Source organism: Mobula hypostoma, chromosome 2 (assembly GCF_963921235.1).
Source record: "Mobula hypostoma chromosome 2, sMobHyp1.1, whole genome shotgun sequence".
NCBI lineage: Eukaryota > Metazoa > Chordata > Chondrichthyes > Myliobatiformes > Myliobatidae > Mobula > Mobula hypostoma.
Genome location: NC_086098.1, coordinates 235710223 through 235728699, shown reverse-complemented (window position 1 = coordinate 235728699; position 18477 = coordinate 235710223). Strand labels below are relative to the sequence as shown.

Below are 18477 nucleotides of genomic sequence, written 5' to 3'. Positions count from 1 at the left end.
GCACCCTTCGCTCTCAAACAGGGTCACCTGGATGTCTTTCCTTCTGTGTGTAATCTGCACTGTCACTGCCCTCTGAGTCTGTGACGGGGCAATGTAAAAGAAACTTTACTCTGTCCCTGCCCTCTGAATGTGTTACAGAACACGTGTGTGTAGAACCACTCACGAGAGATTGGGCCAAGCTTGGTCTTGCCATCGGAGTGTGTGTCTGGACAGTGGAAAATCACTCACAAGGGATCAGGCCAGTCTTGGCCTTGCCCTCGGAGTGTGTGACAGGACAGTGGAGAATCACTCATGAGAGATTGGGCCAGTCTTGGTCTTGCCCTCAGAGTGTGTGTCAGAACAGTGTAGAAGGGGCTTTACTCTGTGCCTGCCCTCAGTGTGTGGTAGGACAGAATAGAAGGAAAGTCTGCTTCTCACCTGTGCTGTGCCTGCACTGAGAGTGTTTGATGGAGCAGAGTATAAGGAGCTTTAATCTGCATATATGCCACACTGCATCAGGTGAAGAGTTAAGATCATGTTTGTCCGAATTCAGTTATAATCACGGATTTAAACTCACCAGCAGCAAATTCCAGGATGTTTTTTGGCTTCTTCAGGAGCACCGATCTGGAAAGGAACAGCAACAGTGTTTGATCCAAGCTCATTTGTGACTGAAGCCATCATCTGTAAGTGTTCCCAAGCTTCAGAGAGAATGCACAACCCACAGCTGCTATGACAGTAACGCAAGAGCTGTGAACCTTTTGGTGCACTGCGTGACCACTCAGATAACTGTTAAAACAGTCAGTGAACACATGGGAGAGATCTGATTTGAGAGCTGCTGCAATCATCCTCAGTAAACATCTCAACAATGTATACACACACCCAGGAACCATCATGGACATTCCCTGCCTTCACAGGTTGTAATTACGGTATCACCCATTACTCCAAACCCTGAGCTTTATAGTCAAGTTTGTTAAATCTCATTTCTTGTACACAAGTGTAAAGAAGAACAAAATAATTGGTACTCTGTTCCAATGCAGCACTAAAAAACACAGAAAGTAACACAATAATAAAATCCTCCAAAATCCTACAAAAAGTAGTGGATATGGCCCAATCCGTCATGGGTAAAACCCTCCCCACCATTGAAGACATCTACACAAAGCACTGTTGCAGGAAAGCAGCATCCAATGTCAAGGATCCCCCTCCCCTTCCCCCAACACCACCTAAGTCATGCTTTCTTCCTGCTGCTACCATCAGGAAGTACAGGAGCCACAACATTCACATCTCCAGGTTCAGGAACCGTTACTACCCCTCAACCATCAGGCTCTTGAAACAAAGGGGATCACTTCACTCAACTTCACTTGCCCTATTATTGAAATGTTCCCGCAACCTACGGACTCACTTTCAAGGACTCTTCATCTCATGTTCTCGATATTTACTGCTTATTTATTTATTATTAATATTTATTTTTGTATTTGCACAGTATTTTTGTCTTTTACACACTAGCTGAATGCCCAAGTTGGTGCAGTCTTTCGTTGATTCTATTTTGGTTATTATTCTACTGTCAATTTGTTGAGTACGCCTGCAAGAAAATTAATCTCAGGGTTGTATATTGCAACATATACAGTATGTACTTTAATAAATTATTTTGAACTTTGATAAAAAAAACAATAATAACACAATATATTGTAACACCACAGTGCCTGTCGGTGTTGTCTCAATCCCACTCCCATATCTGTTGACAACTTGTGACTCTGCTGCATTCTGCCACTGGCTAATTATAGTCTGAATGATTCACCTCATGAACTCTCTCAGTAGAATCTCCACCTCTGGGTGCTCCCTCAGGTAGTATTCATTCGCTATCCGTGTGTTTATCTGCAACCAAAAGAGGTTTGGGAATCATTAACTGTGGAAGGATGTAGCTAAGCCAATCCCCAGGTCTTACAGAGAATCATTCCCCGTGAAATGAAACCAGTAATGCTAGCTCCAGGGTACAATTTACATGTGTGTGTCCCTCTAATATGGCAAACATGACCTAGTGCCAGGGGAATCTGTCCCTTGAAGGGGTGGGGGGGGGGGAATGTTGGTTCAGAAAACATTCTCACTCTCGGGCCTTAAGCAGATAATCTGACTTCAGAGTATACCCCTGTAGTGAAGGACCAAAGATGGAGGCCTGCTTTTATCTCCCACAGCCTGCTGCTGCCCCACATGTTTGATGGGACAGTGCAGAAGCTCTACTCTGTAGAACATGTAATGAGACCGTGCAGAGGGAGCACTACTCTGCATCTGGCTTTGTAGTTTCACCTGCCCATGTAAATGTGATGATGTATTGTTACAGAAAAATCTAAACCAAAGAGGCTGCATTTATCACCTGTGCAGGAAAATGGACAGTCAACATTTCAAGTCAAGGCCCTTCAATTGCACCAGCAGATATAGTCCAGTGGGTCAAGCATCACCCTGTGCAGATGCTGCCTGTGCTGCTGAGGTCACCCAGCATCTCATCTGTTGCTCCAGATCCAACATCTGCATTCTCATGTCTTCATGCAATTGCAGAAGGTTAACAATGTGGAAGAGCATTGATCCCATTATATCCATCAGCCTAGCCACTACCCACTATTTGGTCTATACATTGTGATGAAGGTTCCTGCATCTCCCATCCTTGCACACAGCAACTTGCTCTCTTGCCACCCCTCTGGGATCTGGACCAGCTGGAAAAATAAGCTGAAAAATGACAGATTGAATTTAATGCAGACAGATAGAATTTAAGGCAAACAAGTAGTGAGGTCATGGAACCTATACAGATTGAAGAGGAGGAGGTGCTTGCTAGCTTGAGGCAAATCAGAGTAGATAAATCCCCAGGACCTGACAGGGTATTCCCTCAGACCTTGAAGGAGATAATGTTGAAATTGCAGGGGCCCTGGCAGATATATTTAAAATGTCGGTATCTACAGGTGAGGTGCCGGAGGATTGGAGGATAGCTCCTGTTGTTCTGTTCTTTAAAAAAGGCTCTAAAAGTAATCCGGTAAATTATAGGCCGGTAAGTTTGACGTCGGTAGTAGGTAAATTATTGGAAGGAGTACTAAGAGATAGGATCTACAAGTATTTGGATAGACAGGGATTTATTAGGGAGAGTCAACATGGCTTTGTGCATGGTAGGTCATGTTTAACTAATCTATTAGAGTTTTTTGAGGCGGTTACCAGGAAAGTGGATGAAGGGAAGGCAGTGGATGTTGTCTACATGGACTTCAGTAAGGCCTTTGACAAGGTCCTGCATGGGAGGTTAGTTAGGAAGATTCAGTCGCTAAGTATACACGGAGAGGTAGTAAATTGGATTAGACATTGGCTCAATGGAAGAAGCCAGAGAGTGGTAGTGGAGGATTGCTTCTCTGAGTGGAGGCCTGTGACTAGTGATGTGCCACAGGGATCAGTGCTGGGTCCATTGTTATTTGTCATCTGTGTCAATGATCTGGATGATAATGTGGTAAATTGGATCAGCAAATTTGCTGATGATACAAAGATTGGAGGTATAGTGGACAGTGAGGAAGGTTTTCAAAGCTTGCAGAAGGATTTGGACAAGCTGGAAAAATGAGCTGAAAATGACAGATGGAGTTTAATACAGACAAGTGTGAGGTATTGCACTTTGGAAGGACAAACCAAGGTAGAACATACAATGTAAATGGTAAGGCACTGAGGAGTGCAGTAGAACAGAGGGATCTGGGAATACAGATACAAAATTCCCTAAAGGTGGTGTCACAGGTAGATAGGGTCGTAAAGAGAGCTTTTGGTACATTAGCCTTTATAAATCAACGTATTGAATATAAGAGTTGGAATGTTATGGTGAGGTTGTATAAGGCATTGGTGAGGCCGAATTTGGAGTATTGTGTGCAGTTTTGGTCACCAAATTACAGGAAGGATATTAATAAGGTTGAAAGAGTGCAGAGAAGGTTTACAAGGATATTGCCGGGACTTGAGAAACTCACTTACAGAGAAAGGTTGAATAGGTTAGGACTTTATTCCCTGGAGCATAAAAGAATGAGGGGAGATTTGATAGAGGTATATAAAATTATGATGGGTATAGATAGAGTGAATGCAACCAGGCTTTTTCCACTGAAGCTAGGGGAGACAAAAAACAGAGGACATGGGTTAAGGGTGAAGGGGGAAAAGTTTAAAGGGAACATTAGTGGGAGCTTCTTCATACAGAGAGTGGTGAGATTGTGGAATGAGCTGCCAGATGAAGTGGTAAATGTGGGCTCACTTTTAACATTTACGAGAAACTTGGACAGGTACGTGGATGAGAGGTGTATGAAGGGATATGGTCCAGGTGCAGGTCAGTGGGACTAGGCAGAAAAATGGTTCTGCACAGCCAAGAAGGGCCAAAAGGCCTGTTTCTGTGCTGTAATGTTCTATGGTTCTACAAGGGTGAGATGTCACAACTTAGGAGGACAATCCAGGGTAGGACTTACACAGTGAGTGGTAGGGCACAGAAGAGTGTGGTAGAACAGAGTATAGATGAGCTGCCAGAAGAAGTGTTGAATTCAGCTTCAATTTCAACATTTAAGAGGAATTCGGATAGGTACATAGATGGGAGGGGTACCGAGGGCTATGGTCCATGTGCAGTTTGATGGGACTAGGCAGATTAATAATTCAACATGATCTAGATGGGCCAAAGGGCTTTGTTCTGTTCTATAATGTTCAATGATTCTATGATTCTCCCTAATCCTTTCACCAGCTATGGTAAATCAAAACACCCCTTTCAACAGAAAGGGAGTGGTTAAGAGCTGTAAGTTACTGCTTTTTGTTTAAATAATTGTCATCACAAAGTTGTGTTACATACCTCACGGTGACTGTCTTATGAGGATGATGTAATGGTCTTGTGGAGGTCACATGATGTAAATTTTCCCGCCGATGTGAGGTCATGTGATGACCTGTTCTCAACAGGTATATATAAGGCTAGACCCCTGGTGACGCAGTTAGTTTTCCCAGTTGAGTTTTAATTTCAATTACTCCATATTGCTGCATTTTTTTTTATGATGCAGTTTCGTTTTAAAACGGAGACTTACTTTCTATTGTAAGATACAGAAGTGTTGGGCCGGTAGTTTCACCAATCGCTGCCAGGTTTGATGATGTATCTTTTCAGTGGTATTGGAGAGTGAAGACGGGAACCTGAAGGAGTCGTTCAGCGGTTTTGGAGAGGATCGACCATTATTGAATTCGTTCAAGTAAGAGTGGTCTGCATGAGATAACCTCTGCTAAAAGCAGCAGAAAAGTACAGTATCTAGTCTACGGAGGAAAAATGTCAGTGCCTTTAAACCGTTTTATTTCCGTCATCGTGAGTCCTGTGGACAAGGCAGGTTCCAGCTGGGATCAGCAGTAATGTCGAGTCTTCGAGGAATTCTTTACTTCAGGAAAGTCTCTCCTAACTGACTGTATAAATCTCTTGGACTATCAGATTTACCATTCTCAGAACTGTGTTCTAATTTACCACTTTAAGACTGTGTTTGCATTTACCGCTTTAAGAACTAGCACTGAGTTTGGCGGTTTGTTAAATGGCCGCATAGCAGTTTACTTCTGGTTAAGGTTTTCATTTGTTTATCTTTTTATTAATTTTGAGCAGAGTTTAATAAATGTTTATTTGTTTATAAAACCTGACTCATTTCTATATTCATTGTTGCCGGTCACGTGACAGTTGCCTAACCAAGAGGATGACAGCCACATCAAACGTGACTGTTGAGCTGTTTCTCTCATACAAGTGCATACAAACCAGAGCAGGTCACCAGGCCCCACCATTCAATATAATTATAGCTGATCTAACTAGCTTCTTCTGTGCCAGAACCCGTGAACCTCCAATTCCTCAATCTGTCAATTTTTATCAGTCGTGGTCATTGAAATTGCCTGTCCGTTACATCCAATAATGACAGGGGACCTGTGCAGGCAAGTTTAAACAGTGGAAAAGCAGTTGCACTAGGGCAATTCCATTCTCTTGACATCAGAAGTCTGGGTCCTGTGGTATGAGTAGTCATCACAAATTGGGGACTTCCCTGGTTGCAGTGCATGACCATGACTTGTCATGCCCCTCGCTCTCCAGAGAGCATTGCAGAACTACCTTCCTGGCCGTTGGATCTCATTGTAGATCTCATCTGCCCAGTCTGCTGGAGCTGGCTTCACATGCTAGGACAAATATGTCCCAATCTCACTGGGGTATCAGGTCCACCTGTCGAAGTGGTGTACTGGGGTGTGGCCACTGTCGTGTGTAAACAGCTAAGTGGAGCCACAGGTGAAAGCTGAGAGACCAGTGGGGTCCAAAGCTGAGTGAGCTGCCTCAGATTGGACATGACAAGCCCCTTCACTGGAGGCACTACCCCATTCCTCAACACTCTATACAATCTGAAATACACAAAGATAAAGCCTCCTTTCTTGGCAGTGTGGCAGTCACAGATAATGACTATTTTCTCGAATCAACCCATAAGCTGAGAAATAGCTCTTGGTAGCATAACAGTTAGAATGGCACCAGCAACCCGGATTCAATTCCAACACTCTCTGTAAGGAATTTGTACCTTCTGCCCATGACCATGTGGGTTTTCTCCAGGTGCTCTAAATAAAAACTTATCTCGGTCTTAAGTATATCTAATGGTATGGCCTCCATCGTCTGGGGAGGGGAAGTTCCTGAGGCCTTCGTTGGTCAGGGTCAACCATCGATGTTGAGTGTTAGGTGTTTAGGTATACACAAGCCAGGGCAGTACGATATGGAGAGCAAGCTGATGCCCATACGTCAGGCTCCCCCTCTCCACGTAGCTGTTGATTTGAAAGGAACAGCAGAGACTAAGACAGTTTGGCACCACTGGCATCACAGGAGTTTCCAGTCAGCATTGAACTCATCATAGGACTGCCTTAGGGACTCCAGCTCCGAATTTTTCCTCGGGGTTTACTCTCAAAGCCTTGCCCATGAGCTGGCAGTGGAGCTTTGAGATCAGAGTTTTCCTTCTCCTAGATGAATTGCAACACCATGAAGCAAGGAATCCGTAGATCCCAGGTTGGGAACCCCTGATTTAGATCCTGCTGAGCACTCAGTTACAGTTCCTTTCCATGTTTAGATCCTCTTACAGAAGTGTGTGACCTCACTTTTAGAGTCAAAGAGCAATACAGCATGGATAGTAGACCTTAGAACATAGAACAGTACAGTACAGCACGGTACTGTTCTTCAGGCCACAATGTCGTCATAATCCTTTAACCTACATTAAGATCAGTCTAACTCTTCCCTCCCATAAAGCCCTCCAATTATTTTATGTACCCAAATCCTGTAAATTCCCTAATGTATCTACCTCAGCTCAACCATTTGGTCCATTTTCCTGCATTCAGCCCATATCTCTCTAAGCATCATCCTTCCATGTGCCTAGCCAAGTGCTTCTTCAATGACACTACTGTACCTCTCCAACCACTATCTCTGACAGTTCACACCACCACTCATACTTACCACCCTTTGCATGATAAAGTTTTCCCTGTGTCCCTTTTAAAGCTTTCTCCCTCTATACCCCCTGGTTTCGATCCCCCTTACCCTGAGGAAAAGACTGTTACTGTCCACCTTAACTTAGCCTTTCATCATTTCAAACATTTCTATAAGGTTCAAAGTAAAGTTATAATAAGAGTACATTTATGTCACCATAGATTTTCTTGCAGACATTTACTGGGTCCTGAATTTCTTGTCAGAGCGTTCACGGGCAGTGAGACTGGGCCCTCACCTGTCCTCCACTACTATCCTGAACACTGGTAGACCACAAGGTTGTGTATTGAGTCCCAAACTCTACACTCTCTTCACTTACGACTGTGTACCTGCATTTAACACCAATACCATCGTCAAATTCGCAGACGACACAACAGTGATCGGGTTGATCTCCAACAGAGATGAATCAGTGTACAGAGCGGAGGTACAGAACTTAGTGAGCAGGTGCTCAGAGAACAACCTGTCTCTTAATACAGCAAAGACTACGGAGCTAATAATCAATTTTGGAAAGTCACGGGATGACGGGTACGCTCCAGTCTACATTAATGGAGACATAGTGGAGAGAGTGTCCAGTTTCAGGTTTCTGGGAATACATATCTCAGAAGACCTTACATGGTCCACTAACACCACAACAATAGTTAAGAAAGCACAGCAATGCTTGTTTTTCCCCAGGACACTGAAGAAAGCTAGTCTACCTTAACAGATGCTGGTGACCTTTTACCACTGCACCATAGAGAGCATCTTAACATACTGCATCTCTGTGTGGTATCTCAGTTGTACAGCAGCTGATAGAAAAACACTTCAGCGGGCCGTCTCTAGCACACAGAAGATTATCGGGACACAGTTCCCAGCCCTGCAGGACACCTACAGCTCTCGTTGCCTAAGGAAAGCTACAAGCATCTGTAAGGACAATACACACCCATGAAATCATCTGTTTGAACTTCTTCCAACTGGCAGACGTTATAAGATTTTCTATGTCCGCACCTCCAGACTGAAAAATAGCTTTATCCCCAGAGCTACATTGGTCTGAACCAATCGATCAAGCATCATCCATAAATTTGTTATACTGCTCCTTTAATACTGGTTTTCTGGCTGTCATGCATCTGAGTTGCGCTTTTGTACTGCTAGACATTGCTTGTACTGGCTGGTTACTTGATTTTATTTATTGTTTATTTATTTTATTTGTTGTTTTATAGCACTGAGTATGAGAGCTGCAAACTCATTTTCGCTGTATTGGTGCATAACAAATTGTACTATGCAATAACAATAAAGATATTTCAATTCTATTCTAAATACAATAGAACTTTATGAAAAACAGGGCATAATAAAAACTGACAACAATGTGCAAAGAATACAAACTTTGCAAATAAAAATATTAAGAATAGGTAAAGTTCAGAAGTTCAAAGTTCAAAATAAATTTATTTTCAAAGGACATATATGTCACCATATACTACCTCGAGATCTATTTTTGTGTGGGCACACTCAGTAAATCCAGGAACCCTAAAAGGATCAATGGAAGATCGCTTGGTGTAAACAATCAATGTGCAAAAAAAAGTGCAAATAAAAGAAATAATAAACCCATAAATAAATAAATGAATAAACAAACAAAAATATTGAAAACATGAGGTGAAGAGTTCTTGAAAGTGAGTCCAGGTTATGGGAACAGATCAGAAATGGGATGAGTGAAGTATTCCACTCTGGTTCAAGAGCCTGATAGATGAAGACCCATAACTGTACCCGAACCTTATGGTCCTGAGGCTCCTGTACCTTCTTCCTGATGGTAGCAGAAAGAGAACATGACCTGGATGTTGGGGGTCCCTGTTGACGGATGCTACCTTCCTGCAACAGTGCTCCAAGTATATATGCTCAACAGTGGGGAGGGATTTACTCATGACAGACTGGACTATATCCATTATTTTTTGTCGAATTTTCTGTTCAAGGGCAATGGTGTTTCCATATCAGGCTGTGATGCAACCAGTCAATATATTCTCCATGACACATTTGTAGAACTTCAAAGTTTTAGATGTTGCTGAATCTTCACAATTTTTTGAGGAAGTAGAGGTGCAGCTGTACTTCTTCGTAACTGCATTTACTTGCTGTGCCCAGGAGAGGTCCTCTGAAATGATAACACCGAGGAATTTAAGTTGCTGATCCTCTCCACCTCTGGTCTCCAATGAGGACTGGCTCATAGACCTATGATATCTTTCTCCTGAAGTGAATAATCAGTTCCTTGGGCTTGCTGACATTGAGAGAGAGGTGGTTGTTGTGACAATCTCCCTCCTATTGATTTTGATTTGGCCAACGACAGTGGTGTCACCAGCAACTTGAATATGGCATTGGATCTGTACTTGTCCACACAGTTATCAGTGTAAAGCCAATCAAGCCAGAGGCTTATCGAACAGCCTTGCAGTGCACCTGTGCTGATGGAGATTGTGGAGATGTTGTTGCCAATCAGAACCGACTGCAAGTGAGGAAATTGAGGATCTAATTACACAAGTAAGTCTGTAGGTTATTGAATTAGTTCAGAGTGATTGAAATTGTCCACATCAGTTCAGGAACCTAATGGTTGGAATATAATAACTGTTCCTGAACTTGGTGGTGTGGGACCTACCCAATGGTGGTAGTGAGAAGAGGGCATAAAGACCTAGAAATCCATAAAGACAATCTCACCTGCTCCCTCAATGCCATCTTTTTGGTCAAGAAAACACTTCCTGAGGAGATTGAGCTGAGCAAGGCTCAATCCCCACCCATTCTAACCAATTTCAGCTGCATCACTGTCTGGTACAGGGGATTGTGAAGCATCTGACCACAATCCCTACAAAAGGATTGCAAGAACTGCTGAGAGGATGATCGGGGTCTCTCTTCCGCCCATCAGATATATTTATCAGAGCTGTGTACTCAGGGCACTTTTTGTCAGTGATTCCTTCCATCCGTCCAACAATCTCTTTGACCCACTACCATCAGGTAGCAGCAGCGTAGAACTAAGCCAATAACTCTCAGGATGGGAAACAGCCATTTCATCCCACACACCCCCCAGCCACCACCAGGAATAATCACATAAGAAGCACCAGCAGTATTTAACTGCTTACTGTTTAAATTGTGTTGTAAATGTACCTTATTATTTGCTCACTTATTTGTGGTAATATTACTCCATGTGAGTTTTATGTACTGTGTTGTGCACCTTGCATTGTTTCATCTGGCTGGATACATGTCTAGCGTTGAATGACAATAAACTGGACCTGAACTTGAAGAAGGAAGAAAGACCCAGCCTGGCCAACCGCTGCCTACAACTCAGTCCTCTAGTCCTGAGAAGAATCTCCAAACATTTTTCCTGCACTCTTTCCAGTTTAAACAGGGCTTTCTTACAACAGGGTGACCAAAACTGTACACAGTACTCCAAATGCAGCTTCACCAATAACTTGTACATCTACATTATGTCTCGCTCCTAAACTCGCTACCTTGACTGTTGCTGTTAGCCAGCGTCCAAAACCTCCTTCCTCACATTAATTCCAAGATGCTGACCAACCTCCCTGATACCTCTCCCTCAATGTTGCAAAAACATAGGAGCTGGTTGTGGATTACAGGAGGAATGGAGACAGACTAGCCCCTATTGACATCAATGGATCTGGGGTTGAGAGGGTGAACAGCTTTTAAGTTCCTCGGCATAAACATTACCCAGAATCTTACGCAGTCTGTACATATATCACGGACGAAACGAATATCTAACGAAGATGTCGTGAACCGAGCAAACACAAAAAGAGAAATAACATATGAGATCATGAAAAGACAACATAACTTCATTGGACATGTGATTAGGAAAGAGGAGTTAGAATGCACAGTAATTATGGGAACGATTGAAGGGAAGAGGAAGACAAAGTCAAATGATGATGGAGACAGCAGCCAGAGAACTGGAAATGAATACCAACGAATTGATCCACTTGACCCGAAACAGGAGTGTGTGGGCCATGGCAGTCAAAGCTCAAACTGGGCACGGCACCAGATGATGATGATGAGATATATCGGCTGTGTGGTGAAAAAGGCACCACAGGCAGTTGAAGAAGTTTGGTGTGGGCCCCAAATCCTAAGCACTGTCTACAGGGGCTCAATTGAGAGCATCCTGACTGGCTACATTACTGCCTGGTATGGGAACTGTACTTCACTCAATCGCAAGACTCTGCAGAGAGTGGTATGAACAGCCCAGCGCATCTGTAGATGTGAACAACTTCTTCTTCTTCTATTTCCGGCTGTTTGGAGCATCTCGGCATATTACAGCCCTCCTCAGGATGTATAATTAATTATAGAACTTCAAGGAACTCAAATTCTCGAATATAACCTAGTCTCACATATAAACTGAATAATAAACTCTTCAATCAGATGTTGATTCTCTTGATGGTCAAACAAAGGTTTAATAGAAAACCAAAATAAATTTAAGCCAGATAGCCTCTTGAACAACATGCTTCTTTCAATTTTGTATCAATTACAGCTCAGCAAAACATGCTGGACTGTCTCTGGACTACCACAGTCACATAATCCAGTAAGATGTTTTCCTATTATCTTTAAATAATAGTTTAACCCACAATGCCCCAACCTAAGTCTTGTTAATTTCACCATATCTCTACGACTTAAAAGGTAACAGTCTGAGACCTTTTTAACTAGTGGGTGACTAGAAAAATAATGCCTGCCCCTTAATTCATTTTTCCAATCCTCCTGCCACTTCTTCTCTATACCTTTTTTAATCCTACTTCTCAATTCTGCTCTGCCTAGGGGAACTCTAATTTCTACTTGCCTGCTCTGTAAGGAAGACTTTGCAATGCCATCCACAATTTCTTTTCCCTCCACCCCAGCGTGCCCAGGTATCCATGAAAATCTATCTACACAACCCACCTTCCCTACTCTAAACAACACTAAGAGAATCTCAATAACTGCAAACGTTTGTATGTCAGGACGAGCCTTTGATTTATTCCCTTTTATAGCCTCTAAAGCAACAGCAGAATCCGAACAGATGATAACCCTACGTGGTCGAGATTCTTCTACCCACCATAAGGCCCAGAGGATTGCTAATAATTCTGTTGCAAAGACAGAAACACCATCTGAAACCCGGTGACCAATCTCAACTCCAAGTTGAGACACATGCATCCCAAATCCTGCCTTACCGCTCTCTGGGTCCACTGAGCCATCAATAAAAATCTTCCGATAAGATCCCCATTTATTATTTAAATATTAATTTGTGATCAATGCTGACGAAATTGCACTGCTTCCTTGAAGCTGAGAAAGGAGGAACAGGTCTACTTCTGGTTCTGGAAAGAGCCAAAAAGGGACAGGTGGCAAGCAAGTTTGGTCAAACATGTCTTCCTCAGTCAGTTTCAATTTCACAGCCCAGTTATTAACCAAATCTAAAAATGGGCATCTTTTAATTTTACTTTGGCACTCCGACTTCTCCTGCAAAAGACACTTTGGTGGACAGCTGTGATTGAATCCATTTAGTTTTGCCCAATACTGACCGGCCCAACTGAATCCATCTTAAATGCAGAGGCACTTCTCCCATCTCCACACATAATGCCGGGACTGATGTTGTTCTAAAAGCTCCACAACGGAATCTAAGTGCTTTGGACTGCACAGTGTCTAGTTTTCCAAGCACTGCCATAGCAGCAGAACCATAAGCAATACAACCATAATCTATAACTGATCTAATCATAGCTAGATATATTAAGTACATAGTTTCCCGCCCTGCTCCCCAGTCACATCCAGCAATACTTCTCATAACATTTAAAACTTTCTCACACTTTCCAATTGTTTTATCTATATGAACCCTCCAAGTAAGTCTTTCATCAAACCAGACACCTAAAAACTTGAATACCTTGACTCTTTCTAGTGGAGAATCATATAGACACAATTCACAACCAGGAATCTTTCTTCTAAAGCCAAAAATCATATATTTGGACTTAGAAGCAGAAATCCTGAAACCCCATTTATTAGCCCAGTTTTCAACTGATCTTAAAACCTTTTGTACCTGCCTTAATATATACTTGATGTTTCTTCCTCTTTTCCAGATTGCACCATCGTCTGCAAACAATGATTTGCCAAATCCTGTCCCTACCTGATCAAAAATATCATTTATCATGACATTAAAAAGAACTGGACTAAAGACACTTCCTTGAGGGCTACCATTACCTATTTTAACCGACTTGGAGCTTGTTCTGCCTATTTTTACTTGAATTGTCCTTCCCTTAAGGAAATCTTTGATCCAATTAAACATTCTACCTCAAATTCCTGCATCATAGAGTTTAATTAATAAGCCATCCCTCCATAGTGAGTCATATGCTCTTTCAATATCTAGAAATACACATACCGTTACTTATCTATTTTGAAATGCTTTTTTAATATCATGATCTAAAAGGGCAACAGATTCCGTTGTTGATCTTCCAGTTCTAAAACCATTTTGATAGGCAGCAAAATGTTCCTTATTTTCAAAAAATAAACAAGTCTGTTGGTAGCCATTTGTTCCATAATTTTACAAAGCACTGACGTTAAAGATATCTACTGATCTCGTTGACTAGGTGTCATGCTTCTCCATGCTGCATGTCTTCATTAGCAGCTTCTATCTCTCTAGTCCTCTCAGCTAGTTCCTCTTCCTTCAGTCGGTCGTAGGTGGCAAAGAGATTCTTCTTTGCTGCCTTGAACTTGTCTCTTAGCTCTTCTGTTTCACTCCTAAGTTCAGCATGACGAGCATTGACCACACTTCTTGCTGCGACGACGTCAGGATGTTTCGAGATCCGACTCTTCGTGATTCGCTTCACAGTAGGCAAACTCTTTGTTGTATCTGTGTGTGCATCTATGAGCTGTTGATAGCGGTCGGTGGCAGTCTCTTCCTCCCCCTTTTCCGGTGGGCTGAAGCGATTTCTCACCTCCACTGTGTACTGGGCTTGAAGAATAGGTTGTGAAGAGAATGCCTTCCTGTCTATCTTCTCCTTGGGACCTGTGGCTTTGGGTTGCCGCAGACTCAGTCTCACTTGCATTGACACTGCTCTGTGGTCAGAACTGACCGAGTTGAAGGTGCTGTAGGCTTCTGTGTTGATCACACAATTACGCCATTTTGTTCTTACGAGGATGTAATCGAGCTGTTTCCTGTAGATGGAGGCTCTGTTTTCATATGTCCACAGTTTACCAGCTCGCTTCTTGAATTGTGTGGTGGCGGCAATGAGACTGTGTTCCTGGATGAAATCAACTTTACATTGTCCATTTCTGTTGGTAAAGTCTTGGTATGAGTATGGAACATCTTCCAGTCCGACCTGGGCATTAAAATCGCCGAGCACAGCCAGGAAGTTATGTGCCTGTACTGAAGTGACAGCTTCGTGAAGTTTACTGTAGAAGGCCTCCACTTCCTTCTCCTCGCTGCAGTTGTGCGGGGAGTAACAGATAATGACAGAGGTCGCCGGGTATCCGTCGAATTCCGCAGTAAGGATTCTGTCACTGACTGATACTACGCCCCTCAGTGCCTTCTTCGCCTTGCTGTTCGGCATCAGCCCTACTCTACCTTGTGCTGACATTGTCATCAGCTCTCTCCATGTGGACGAGGTGATGAGGTGCATCCCCTCTATCTCTGTGAACCTTATCCCTTCGTCAGGGTGTACATGACGGTGTTCTTGGATCCCCAGGATGGAGATCTCGTGGCTGCCTGCCTGTGATGCCAACTCTGTGCATCAAGGCTAGAGGCGGATGGTGTTTGCGTTGAAGGTTGAGATGATCATTTTTACCTTACAACGCAAAAGAGGCGCAGTTCACTCGGCCCCCTTGTCGGACTCAACCTTCCCTGTGGGGTTTGAGGTTGCATCTTCATACTGCCTGTCTAAGCCAGGGTCTGGGCGTTCTGCAGAGTTCCTGAGCACTCCCGGCTCTGGATTTGTTGGGTTGTCTGTCATCATAATGCCTTACAAGGCGCGAAACGAAAGACGGAAGAAGTCCCCATCGGGTCAAATAAGTGGTAAAACAGAGGACCGTGTCCTGACATGGTTTACCCACTTTAAGAACCTGCTGGGAAGCCCTGCAATGATCACAGAAGAAGAAGAGGACATGCCCATGATACTCACGCAAGTCGACATCCATGACGGCCCACTCACCATTGAGGAACTGAAGAAGGCCAAATATGCACTCAAACAGGGCAGGAGCACTGGACCAGATGGGATACCACCAAATGTCCTGAAGAACTGCGATCTGGATGACATCTTGCTGGACATATGTAATACGGCACTGATGAAAGGCGACAAACCAGAACAGTGGTCACTCTCAAACATTATCCCAATCCCCAAGTCTGGATCCCTCACAAAGACAGATAACTACCGCGGTATCAGCTTGACCTGCATCTTAGCAAAGTTATACAATCGGATGGTCTTGAATAGGATTCGCACCGCCATTGACCCTAAGCTAAGATTCAATCAGAATGGTTTTCGGCAGAAGCGCACAACAGTAATGCAAATACTTGCTCTCCGTAGGATCATCGAGGAAGTCAAGAAGAACAACCTACCAGCCGTGCTTACTTATATCGATGTTCACAAAGCTTTTGACTCCATTCACTGAGGTAAAATGCTGAAGACCCTGAAAGCTTATGGAGTGCCAGACCATCTACTGAGAGCAATAGAGTCCAGCTATACTAAAATCATGCGAAAGTTGTATCACCAGATGGAGAAACAGCAGTGTTCGAGCTTCTAGCTGGTGTGCTGCAAGGAGACACTCTGGCACCCTACATCTTTATAATCGTTCTTGATTACGCTCTGCATCATGCTACCAAAGATAATGACAGGCTTGGTTTTACCATAAAATCAGGGCAAACTAAAAGGGTCAGACCAGTTATGCTCACAGATCTCGATTTTGCAGATGACATAGTCCTGCTCTCTGACCAGATGGAGGAAGCACAGCAGCTACTGACGAAAGTGGAAACTGAGTGCAATAAAGTTGGACTTCACCTAAACGCTAAAAAGACAGAGTACATGGCATTTAACTGTGATGAAGGTACTCTCAAGACCGTAAAGAATGACACCATTAAGAAAGTCTTTGACTACAAGTACCTCGGGTCAGGAATGATGAGTTCAGAGAAGGACATAAAGATACGGAAGGCGTTGGCATGGAGGGCTATGAATGACATGAAGGAAATCTGGAAGTCGAACCTGACCAGGGGGCTTAAAAAGAGGATTTTCATAGCAGTCATAGAGTCCATTCTCACGTACGGATGCGAGACGTGGACACTCACCAAGACGATGCGAAAGTCCCTAGATGGTTGCTATACACGAATGCTCCGGATGGTCCTTGACGTGAGTCGGCAACAGCACATGACGAACGTCGAGCTCTATAACAACCTACCGATGCTCTCCACTAAAATCGAGACGAGAAGACTGCAACTAGCGGGGCACTGTCTACGCCACCCCAAGCTACCTGACAGCCTAGTCATCATATGGGAGCCCAAGCATGGGAGGAAGAACCATGGGAACCCTCCCAAGACTATGGTCAACACGCTCCTAGAAGACAGCGGCGCGGCTAACGTAGATGAACTGAACACACTGATGAGGGAGAGGGAGAAGTGGAGAGTCCAACATCGTGCCCGAAGCCGGCCCCCTAGACCTGAGTCGACGTAGTAGTAGTAGACATTAAAGCTATAGGCTGATACGAACTAGGACTAGACGCGTCCTTACCCGGCTTTAAAACTGGAACTACCACCACATGCTTCCATTCTACTGGTAATTTTCCTTCTTTCCACACTGATTTAAACAATGCTAGAATGGACTGTGTTATGAATTGCTTAAGTATTTAGATGACTCTGTATTAATAGGTCATCTAAATGCTTAAGCAATTTATAACACAGTCCACCCTACCAGGAGAAGTGTATGAACCTGATTGGGCAGCTTCCTGCAATTCCTGAAGGGAGAAAAACAAATTTATGGAGCTATTATCATCCAAACTCCTGTCCAATTTCCAACTTTCCTTTAACATAATTTCCTTTCTCAAATCACCTAACTCTCCAGAACTGTGTAATACTTGGAACATCTCTACAAACATATCAGCCTTTTCCTTATTGGTTACAGCTTCAATATCTCCTTCCAGCAAAGCTGGGTTGACGTGAACTTCCTACTATTCAGGACATTCATAAAGACGGGTGTGTAAAAAGAGCCCGAAGGATCATTGGGGACCCGAGTCATCCCACCCACAAACTATTCCAGTTGCTAACATCCGGGAAACGGTACCGCCAGGACCAGCAGGCTCCGGGAAAGCTTCTTCCACCAGGCCATCAGGCTGCTTAATTCATGCTGACACAACTCTATTTCTATGTTATATTGACTGTCCTGATGTTCATACTATTTATTACAAATTACTATAAATTGTATGCACATTGTACATTTAGACGGAGTCATAACGTAAAGATTTTTATTCATGTATATGAAAGATGTAAGTAATAAACTCAATTCAATATCTTCTGTTTTAATTTCAAATTCGAGGTCGCCGAACACTCTTCCCGCCCTTCTAGTATGATTGGCTGAGGCCAACAATATTGCGATCGCCATTGGCTGATCGGGGCGTTGCTATGGCGACGGCGCAGCCGGCTCTTATTCATCTACGTCCTGTTCCTTGGTTTACAATCAGGCTAAAGTGCTCTGCTCACCTTCAGGTCCCACAGCTTCTCCTGCTGCTCTACACTGAGCGCTCCCAGATCGTATCCTTCCATCCCGTACGGAGGAGGAACACTGAGGTTAGAATCCGCCATCCTACTCCTGCTCCGTCCCGAAGGCGAGGAGGAAGCTGAGATTCCGTTGCTCTGGAAACCGCGCAGGCGTAGTGGAGGAATCACGCGCCTCACGGCGAACCAATCACGACGGGGTCGTTGGCGCCCGCCGGGAGGAAGATCAGCGCGCGTGATAGTGTGGTTGCTATGGTGCCGGCGGTGGGTGATGGTGGGTGATGGTGGGTGGAGGAGATGGGAGGATTTCTCCGGGTGCTGCCGTTTCCCCCTCAAAGTG

General features: G+C 43.8%; 1 protein-coding gene across 2 annotated transcripts in view; it reads right to left on the bottom strand.

Annotated features, from left to right (window-relative positions):
- Window positions 1-18254, bottom strand: part of LOC134337066 (RIIa domain-containing protein 1-like) — a 59740-nt gene extending 41486 nt beyond the window's left edge. For both annotated transcript variants that reach the window (XM_063031876.1, XM_063031866.1), the window contains exons 1-3: window positions 18123-18254; window positions 1775-1851; window positions 557-603 (exon numbers count right to left, since the gene is read on the bottom strand). In XM_063031876.1, coding sequence (XP_062887946.1) covers window positions 557-603; window positions 1775-1851; window positions 18123-18224 — 226 coding nt within the window. In that variant the 5' untranslated portion in view covers window positions 18225-18254. The remainder of the gene's footprint in view (window positions 1-556; window positions 604-1774; window positions 1852-18122) is intronic.
- Window positions 18255-18477: the final 223 nt, after the last annotated feature.